General features: G+C 39.0%; 1 protein-coding gene and 1 long non-coding RNA gene across 2 annotated transcripts in view; both read right to left on the bottom strand.

Annotated features, from left to right (window-relative positions):
• Window positions 1-291: 291 nt before the first annotated feature.
• On the bottom strand, window positions 292-3,347 carry LOC137866866 (uncharacterized). Its single transcript, XR_011102142.1, has 2 exons — window positions 3,259-3,347; window positions 292-1,070 (listed from the first exon to the last, which is right to left on the bottom strand). It is a non-coding gene; the product is annotated as an uncharacterized lncRNA (long non-coding RNA).
• Window positions 3,348-3,978: 631 nt separating this feature from the next.
• The window catches only part of grin1b (glutamate receptor, ionotropic, N-methyl D-aspartate 1b), a 49,892-nt gene continuing 43,870 nt past the window's right edge, over window positions 3,979-10,000 (bottom strand). Inside the window, exon 22 of the mRNA XM_068703061.1 lies at window positions 3,979-8,234. Coding sequence (XP_068559162.1) covers window positions 8,169-8,234 — 66 coding nt within the window. The 3' untranslated portion in view covers window positions 3,979-8,168. The remainder of the gene's footprint in view (window positions 8,235-10,000) is intronic.

The following is a 10,000-nucleotide window of genomic DNA, read 5'->3' as shown; positions in this document are numbered from 1 at the left end:
AACATGACTTCCTGTTGAACTACAGAAACATGACTTCCTGTTGAACTACAGAAACATGACTTCCTGTTGGACTACAGTTGGGGCCCCTGCTGTTCGGCCCGTGTAACCCTGTGTGTTTCCTGTTGAAGAACACAGACAGGAAGAGAGCCGGAGGGTTTGAGGTGTTCTGCTCCCGTCTGCTCTCTGAGTTATTTGGTGCTCAGCGCTCATTAATCAAAGTCAGACGTCACTTTATACTTCAGGACTATTTCTTTACTATTAATATGAATCTGTCCATTTATCAATAATGACCACCTTTTATTCTCATGTTTATTGACTTCATTGTGATTTTACAGAGAGTACTTTAACATATTTAGTACACTTTGGTAACAAATTAGGAACTGTTCAACAAATATGAACATTAAAGTGTCAATTATTCATTTTAATTTACAGGAAATATCTGTAAAAGAATATACAAAATTATGTTTGTGTAAAACTAGAGATTACATCATCAATAAGATTATTTATTTCTTCATTTGACATTAACTTTTATATATTTTCTTTAACTGGTGATGTCATCGTCACTAGTTCAGACTGGTTTCAGGAGGAGTGGGCGGAGCCACCGTCACCGCTGGTGCCACAGGGTCACGACCACGCCGCCCCCCTCCTCCTCCTCCACCGGGGGGGAGCAGATGTGGGAGACGAACAGACAGTGGTAGTTCCACAGCAGCAGCAGCAGCATCAGCAGCAGGCTGCAGAGCACCAGGACCACCAGCAGGGGGACACGGGGAGACACCGGGGGACAGGGGGACGGGACGCCACAGCTGACTGGGGGAGGAAGAGGAGAAGGATGAGAAGAGGAGGAGCAGCGGTGGAGCCACAAACAGAAACCTTTGAGTCCAGATGGTTGGAGCTCTGGTGTGTTCTGAGATGAAGACATGGTCTTGGAGGTCCTAGTGATCCAAGAGATCCTCGAGGTTCTAGTGATCCTGGAGGTCCTGGAGATTCTGGAGGTCCTAGTGGTCTTGGAGGTCCTGGAGATCGTAGTCGTCCTGGAGGTGTTTGTTGTTCAGCTGGAGCTCAGCCGGTCTCTGAAGATTAAAAATATAACTAAATAAACTCTTACAAACTATTACTAACTAGTATTATAACTAATATTAACTAATATAACTAGTATTATAACGAGAAAAGGAGGAAGAAGAGGAAAAGAGGAAAAGAGGAAGAGGAAAAAGAAGAGGAGGAAGAGGAAAAGGAAGAAGAAGAAGAGGAGGAAGAGGAAAAGAGGAAGAGGAGGTTACGTTGACGTGATGAGGGTTCTCAGTCTCATCTGAAACGAGTCTCTACATCAGAGCTGTTCTAAACCGTTAAAGACGGTTCCACGTTCTTTGTTCTGTTTGTTCCTCAGGAGAGATGTTCTCAGAGACATGAGAGAGAAGGAGACATGAGAAGGAGACACGAAAGAGAAGGAGACACGAAAGGGAAGGAGACACGAGAGAGAAGAAGACATGGAAGAGAAGGAGACATGAGAGAGGAGACATGAGAAATAAGGAGACAAGAGAAGGAAACATGAGCGAGAAGGAGACATGAGAAAGAAGGAGACATGAGAGAGGAGACAAGAGAAGGAGACATGAGAGAGAAGGAGACACGAGAGAGAAGGAGACATGAGAAAGAAGGAGACAAGAGAAGGAGACAAGAGAAAGAAGGAGACAAGAGAAGGAGACATGAGAGAGAAGGAGACATGAAAGAGGAGACACGAGAGAGGAGACAAGAGAAGGAGACATGAGAGAGAAGGAGAGAAGAGAGAGGAGATACGAGAGAGGAGACACGAGAAAGAAGGAGACACGAGAGAGAAGGAGACATGAGAGAGAATGGGACACGAGAGAGGAGACAAGAGAAGGAGACATGAGAGAGAAGGAGACAAGAGAGAGGAAACACGAGAGAGGAGACAAGAAAAGGAGACATGAGAGAGAAGGAGACAAGAGAGAGGAAACACGAGACAGGAGACACGAGAGAGGAGACACGAGAGAAGGAGACATGGAAGAGAAGGAGACATGTGAGAGGAGACATGAGAAATAAGGAGACAAGAGAAGGAGACATGAGAAAGGAGACATGAGAGAGAAAAAGACAAGAGGAGACATGAGAGAGGAGACACAAGAGAGGAGACATGAGAAAGAAGGAGACAAGAGAAGGAGACATGAGAGAGGAGACATGAAAGAGAAGGAGACAAGAGAAGGAGACACAAGAGAGAAGGAGACAAGAGAAGGAGACATGAGAGAGAAGGAGACATGGAAGAGAAGGAGACACGAGAGAAGGAGATGAGAGGAGACGAGAGAGGAGACACGAGAAAGGAGACACGAGAGAGGAGACATGAGAGAGAAGGAGACGAGAGAGGAGACAAGAGAGGAGACATGAGAGAGGAGACATGAGAAAAAAGGAGACAAGAGAGAGGAGACAAGAGAGAAGGAGACATGAGAGAGAAGGAGACAAGAGAAGGAGACATGAGAGAGGAGACATGAGAAAGAAGGAGACACGAGAAAGCAAACACATGAGAGAAGGAGACATGAGAGAGAAAACAAGAGAAGGGGACATGAGAAGGAGACATGAGAGAGGAGACGAGAGAGAAGGAGACATGGAAGAGAAGGAGACATGAGAGAGGAGACGAGAGAGAAGGAGACATGGAAGAGAAGGAGACATGAGAGAGGAGACGAGAGAGAAGGAGACATGGAAGAGGACTGTTAGAAGTGTACAGTTATTGGTTTCTTTATCAGTGAAGCAGAAAGATCGCTGTGCTGGAGGGGAAGACATGTTGGATAGATAACGTCTGTAGTATCATTACTATTACTATACATTAGTTAATAGTAATAGTATCATTACTATTACTATACATTAGTTAATAGTAATAGTATCATTACTATTACTATACATTAGTTAATAGTAATAGTATCATTACTATTACTATTAACTAATAGTTTTAGGTTCAGGAACTAAACCCGACGGTCTGAAACCGGATCCGTTTGTCCAGGGTCCGGGTCTGATGAGGTCTGATGAGGTCTACATCAGAGGTGTGTTACCATCAGACCGGACACTGAGCGGATCTCCAGCCGCCTCACTGAACCTTCTCTCGGCTGAGTTTACGACCCAGCAGCGCTAAACAGCAGCGGAGCTAACGGAGCTAACGCTACTAGCTCACGGCTGGCTGATTACCCAGAAGCCCCGGTGTTCACAGCGGGAGACCGAGGACAGACAACTACGAGGACTACTAGTGTTGAGGGACATTACCGACGGGTCCAGCTCTCTGTTCACCGGACTCATCCTCCACTGCGGCGCCACAACCAACAACCGGAACCGGAACACATCGAGAACCTCCATGTCACTGCGACACCTGGCGGCTGGAGGACGATATATTTTAATATTTATATTTATATATATATATATGTGAGGTATATATAAATATAATAATATATACCTACATATATTTTCTGTAGGTATACAACTGTATTATTATATATATTTTATATAATATAAATAAACATATAAATGTTTATTTATATTAATTAATTAATATTTATTAAAAATATATATATATATGTATAATATATAAATGTATAATACATAAATATATATATGTATAATATATATATATATATTAATATATAGTATATGAATATAAATATTTATTATAAATAAATATAATACATATTTATAATAAATATATATATTATTTATATACGTAAATAAATATACATATATTTATTTATAGTAAATATATATATATAAATATATATTATATGTATTGTATATGTAAATAAATATAAATATACATATATTTATTTATAGTAAATATATATATAAATATATATTATATGTATTGTATATGTAAATAAATATAAATATACATATATTTATTTATAGTAAATATCTATATAAAAAATATATATAATATATATGTAAATAAATATATATATATACATTGTTTTGGACAAAAGTGACAGAAAACAGTTTAAACTGAAGTAAATATTAATTTATTACTGTAAACTTGTAGTTTTTCATTAGATGCTGTACACAAACTTTACAGTTGTTCAGGTTTAGTTAAGTTACACTCAACATTGACTTTATTATTTATAATAATTAGAACCTATTGTCTTCACAGCTGAGAGACACTGGTTTCATGTCCTCCAGTTAACTGTTCGACTCAGAGGACACATCTTCTTCTACAGTTTCAGTGTTTACCAGACGGAGAGGTCTTCTTCTACAGCTGTCAACTGACCTCTGATCAGTTTACACAGGATTATAGATTTAATACAAACATCATCATCGTCATCTGTACAACAGCAGGAAACAGAAACTCCCCAAACAGGAAGTTCAATCAGTGCTCTACATCCAAAAGAAATCGTTAAGAAAAGGAACAGACACGGCGTCACGGCATGATGTCACGCTATGACATCATCATGTCAGGTGAGCCGCACGAACAAAGATGTTAGTGAAGTTTGAACTTTTCATTCAAAGCTTAACATTTTAAAATCTGGTTTGAAACAATTCAACAAAATAATAAAAAAAAAATGTTTTTCAAACCTAAGAAAAAAATAAATAAAAATGATGACATCATCAACACTTAAACTGTTATTAGCGTACATTTGAATATATATTTAATGCTACGTGTATATTTTTATACGTCTCCTGCTGCGTCTGGATCATTTTTGTTTATCGATGCATCAAATACATTATGAACTAAAAACAACCTTTCAAAATAAAACATCCTGTTTCTATTCAAACCTGAAGATGAATAATAATAATAATATTCATATAACTTCACACTAAAACACATAAATCACAGAGTAAATGTACAGAGACACACAGTCAACTGAATATTTGAAAATGAGGCTTCATGATTCATGTTCCCGGGTAGAACATAACACTAATATATAAAATCAACTTATTGATTACTGATTGGATCCCAGCAGGTGCAGCTCACCAACATGTGAAACGTCCCAGAGAACAAAGAAACGTTTGTCTGGATGAAAACCGAAAAAACAGAGAAACTGTTCTTACTCTGCAGGAAATATCATTTAATTTCAAAATAAAAGTCTTCAGGTGATGAAAACTGAACACAGAACACTGTTGTGTGATAATATGACTCAATACAAAGAAGAAAAACAAATTAATTTCAGAGTAAAATTAAAATGATCTTTGACTTATTGATTCACATCCAGCTACAGTTAGCATTTAAGCTTCTTTGGCGTTAAATTAGCATCAGAAATAACGTCATTACTATATTTTAGTGATGGGAAACAAATGTCTGGGTCTTTAGCATTAGCATCAGCATTAGCATTATATTGTTCTTATGTATAGATGCTGTTATTTATTTATTGTACAACAGGGCTGCACAACAAAATGCAGAAATTATGAAATGATCCCTGTGGTTCACCTAAATGTTAGCCTGTTAGCCTTATCCGCTACTTAGCATTAGAAGTATTGGTCTTACCCAAAACCTTGTTATCATTGCCGTTTCAAACATTAGCTTGTTAGAATCTGGTACCCTTGATTAGAATTAGCTGTGTTATCTCTGTAGGAAATTACAACTACAGTTAGCCTTAGCTGGTACAGTAGTAGACTACTAGCATTAGCCGAGTTGGTCTCCGTCAATTTAGCAATCAAACTTTCATTTAAACATTGGACTAGCTTGTTAGCGTTAGCGGCTATCTGAGCATGATTGTTAGCCAGTAGTTCTAATTATATCTTAACTGTCGTTCAGAGAAAGCTAACAAACAACTAGCTGGTTAGCGTTAGCTGCTATCTGAGCAATAACCACGTTGATTTTCAGTCTTTTTTCTAATGAAAAACATGAGTTATTTGGTATATTTCTATATTATCTAGTGTTTTTGTTTCACATTATAACGTTACTGTCTGTAATAAACTGTTGATTAAGTCATCATGATGATAAAGAACCTTTGACTAAAGATACGTCCGTATAGTTCGTCTGTTCCAGCAGCTTAAAATGACTCATATTTAGGTTCATGGCTCGGCAGAGACCTCTAGTGGTCGTAGTGATTATGACGGGAGGAAGAGAGGAAGTCAGGCGACGTGGTCTAAAGAGAGACGGACTCTGCAGGGTTAGGGTCAAACAAACACAGGACTTTCACCCAGGAGACAAACTCGACGTCCTCTTAAAGGAGCCGTTAAAGCTCCTGAACACGTTTTCTTTGTTCTCAGTGACGCTCACTTTAATGAGTGTTTCATACACGTGTGTTTGTTTTATTTTTTACAGAACAACTTTATCTATTTATAAACTTTAAAGAGACTTCTGCAGCGTGAAAACCTCTGAACTCCACCAGGTCAGTGAGGAGTTGTGAGGTTTTCACAGGACATCAGCGTCTGTTATTGGTGGGTTCTTCAGCAGAGACTACATGTCCCATCATGCTTGTGGGGGTGGGGGGGGTGGAGCAGTGACTACATGTCCCATCATGCCCTGGGGTTGTCGGGGGACGGTGGGCGGAGCCTTTGGTGCAGGGAGTATTTTCTAAATGTAAAATTCTGATTATCATAAAAGTAAATTAACTATATAAAACAATTCAGTTAAATACAAATTAAATAAATATTCATGTCATTAAAATTAATAAATAAAATGAGGAAAAAAACGTTAATAATAATAATAATAAATAAAAATAATTATTACACCAAATGTATTTAATGTTCCTTTCAAAATAAATGTGTAACTTGACAAATTCAAAACAAAAGTCATTATTAAAATAAAAACAACTGAAAGAAGGTCATTGTAAATTGAATTTAAAATATAAATATCTAAATATCATTGTAGTGATTTTAAAGTGTTAATTAATTCACATTTTTCAATAATTAAACCGTTTCTACATTAAATATCTGGTTCTGATCTTCAGTGAAGTTTAATAACTCATTTATTGTTTTCATGCAAAACAGGATTTAAATACTTTAACAACATCAGTGTGATGATAAATATTACAGTCCTGATTATTGATTATTGATTAGTCTTGGGCTTCCCTGCGGGACAATAAAGTATATTTTATCTTATAGATATTATTATTGTAACTAACTGAACACATCAATTACTTTTATACAGAATAATTAAAACATAAATGAAGATTTGACTCCAAATGTACAACTTTTGAAAATAATTAAAATCTTAAATAAATAAATAATTTTTGTGTTTAAATAAATAATAAAGTATAAAACTGTGTTTTTTCCTTCATAATAATATTCTATTAATATGCTGCTCTCTATTTAACATTTATAAGCAGTATAACACTTAATAAAGTGTTTATAACACAACAGATGTGAGGACTTTATAACTCAAAGTCCACTTCCTCTGCCAGAGCTTTCAGCTGCATCTCATGGCTTTCATCAGCAGACGGAGTTTTGCTCAGTGAAGAAGAAATCTCGTCAATACTTGATCGATAAAAGAAACGTCCTCACATCTGCAGAAATCACCGTGTTATAAACATTTACTAATTCTTCTTATGCTCCTCATAAATGATAAACCGCTTCTAGTTCCTACATTACCCATGAGCCTCGGCTGCACGGTAAAGAAAGTACTTCCTGTCCCAGAGGCCCGGCCCACCCGCCGCTCTCTAACGAGCGACCGGGTCCCCAATCGACCGACGGGTTCCCGATCGATCAACAAGTTCCTGATCGATCAAAAAGGTTCCCGATCGATCGGCAGGTGATCGAAGCGCTTCAGGAGCTCGAGTTCAACGCGACGGGATTCAGAGGTGATCGATCGACCAGTGAGACGCACAATAAAACCGCACGACATCAAAGACAGCTACCAAAATAAAAGCAACAGCTCTTTCAAATTAAAAGACCCTCTCTGGTTGGAGGAGGCCGACGGCTACAAGCAGAGCAAGGCAAGTGTGTGTGTGTGTGTGTGTGTGTGTGTGTGTGTGTGTGTGTGTGTGTGTGTGCGCAGTGGGTTTAGGATGACAGATGGTGTGTGTGTGTGTGTGTGTGTGTGTGTGTGTGTCACAGTGTGATGCTGTCCTAAAGTCCTGATTCCATCATATTCTACTTCCTGTCTCAGAGGACGCTCAGTCCGTCCATCTGTGTATTTAATGTGTGTGTGTGTGTGTGTTTAAAATTTAAATGTGTGTGTGTTTAATGTGTGTGTGTGTGTGTGTGTGTGTGTGGCTCAGCAGCAGCAGTGTAGCTGTCTCTCTCTTTCAGACGACGGTGCTGACGGAGGGATCTGATAGGTTGAGCTGCCCGGTGATGTCAGTCGGGTACGGCTGCAGAGAAACAGAGCAAACACACACACACGGGTTATTAACACACACACACACACACACACACACACACACACACACTGAGGAGTTCAGATGGTGGACGTCTGATTCTGATTTATTGATCAGAGTATTGAAGACTTTAATGTCTTTCTGTAACTCAAATATTATGAATGAAACAGAATACTTTAAAATACACTAATATGACTTGGTTTCATCGTGTGACATCACGGTCTATCGTGTGACATCACGGTCTAGCGTGTGACATCATGGTCTATCGTGTGACATCACGGAATATCGTGTGACATCACGGTCTAGCGTGTGACATCACGGTCTAGCGTGTGACATCACGGAATATCGTGTGACATCACGGTCTATCGTGTGACATCACGGTCTATCGTGTGACATCACGGTCTAGCGTGTGACATCACGGTCTAGCGTGTGACATCACGGTCTAGCGTGTGACGAGTCAAACAAACACAGGACTTAATTTATTTATTTTAAGACGTTTTATTCTAAACCAAACTATGATGATCTACTTTGAAGTTTAGTTTTGATTTACAACGTTACAACGTGAACGTAGCTGTTTAACTTGATAATTATTCTCTTTTTATTGATTTGTTTGAAGCTGTAAACATGAAATGTGAAACTAAATTAAATGAATGGATCAGCGGATCGATCAATGATCTCTCAGTGAACTGAATGCTTTTAGGTTTTGAGCTAATAAAAGAACACTTAGTGTGACATCATCGCAACAAAATGATCCATTGATAGAAAACTGATCACATCCATTGATGGACTGATCGGTTTAAAGTCAGTCGTGCTTGCAGAGGAGGACAGAGGCAGAATGTGAGACAGCATGAAGTCTGGACACCATTCAAATCCACCGAGAGAGAGAGAGACAGACAGTCAGAGAGAGAGAGAGACAGACAGTCAGAGAGAGAGAGAGAGAGAGAGACAGAGACAGACAGTCAGAGAGAGAGACAGAGCGAGAGAGACAGAGAGAGTCAGAGAGAGAGAAAGAGAGAGAGACAGTCAGAGAGAGAGAGAGAGAGAGAGAGAGAGACAGACAGTCAGACAGAGAGAGAGAGACAGAGAGAGAGAGAGACAGAGAGAGAGTCAGAGAGAGAGACAGAGAGAGTCAGAGAGAGTCAGAGAGAGACAGAGAGAGAGACAGAGAGAAACAGAGAGAGAGAAACAGAGAGAGAGACAGAGAGAAACAGAGAGAGAGAAACAGAGAGAGAGAGACAGAGAGAGAGTCAGAGAGAGAGACAGAGAGAGTCAGAGAGAGACAGAGAGAGAGACAGAGAGAAACAGAGAGAGAGAAACAGAGAGAGAGAGACAGAGAGAGAGTCAGAGAGAGAGACAGAGAGAGTCAGAGAGAGTCAGAGAGAGACAGAGAGAGAGACAGAGAGAAACAGAGAGAGAGAAACAGAGAGAGAGAGACAGAGAGAGAGAGAGAGACGAAACCAACAGTTTTAATAATTTTGAAAAAAAAAAGTGAAACTTTCAGTTTCACATTTTGGTCTTGAACTTTGAAGGAAAAGTTTTTGTGGGTTAAATATAACTTTGATTCAGTTGTGGAATTGTTTTGAATAAAATATTTATTTTCATTTTTCACTTTCATATATATTTAAGGTCTTTTTTTTACAGTTTCAGACTTACGGCCTAGATCTAGCGTGGTGGGGCGTGGCATCAACTGAGAGGGGCGTGGCATCAACTGAGAGGGGCGTGGCATCAACTGAGAGGGGCGTGGTATCAGGAGTGACAGC

This window comes from Cebidichthys violaceus, unplaced genomic scaffold, assembly GCF_023349555.1.
Source record: "Cebidichthys violaceus isolate CVI_PGR_0920_01 unplaced genomic scaffold, fCebVio1.0.p SCAF_9, whole genome shotgun sequence".
NCBI classification, from domain to species: domain Eukaryota; kingdom Metazoa; phylum Chordata; class Actinopteri; order Perciformes; family Stichaeidae; genus Cebidichthys; species Cebidichthys violaceus.
This window is presented reverse-complemented; position numbering and strand designations above follow the sequence as displayed.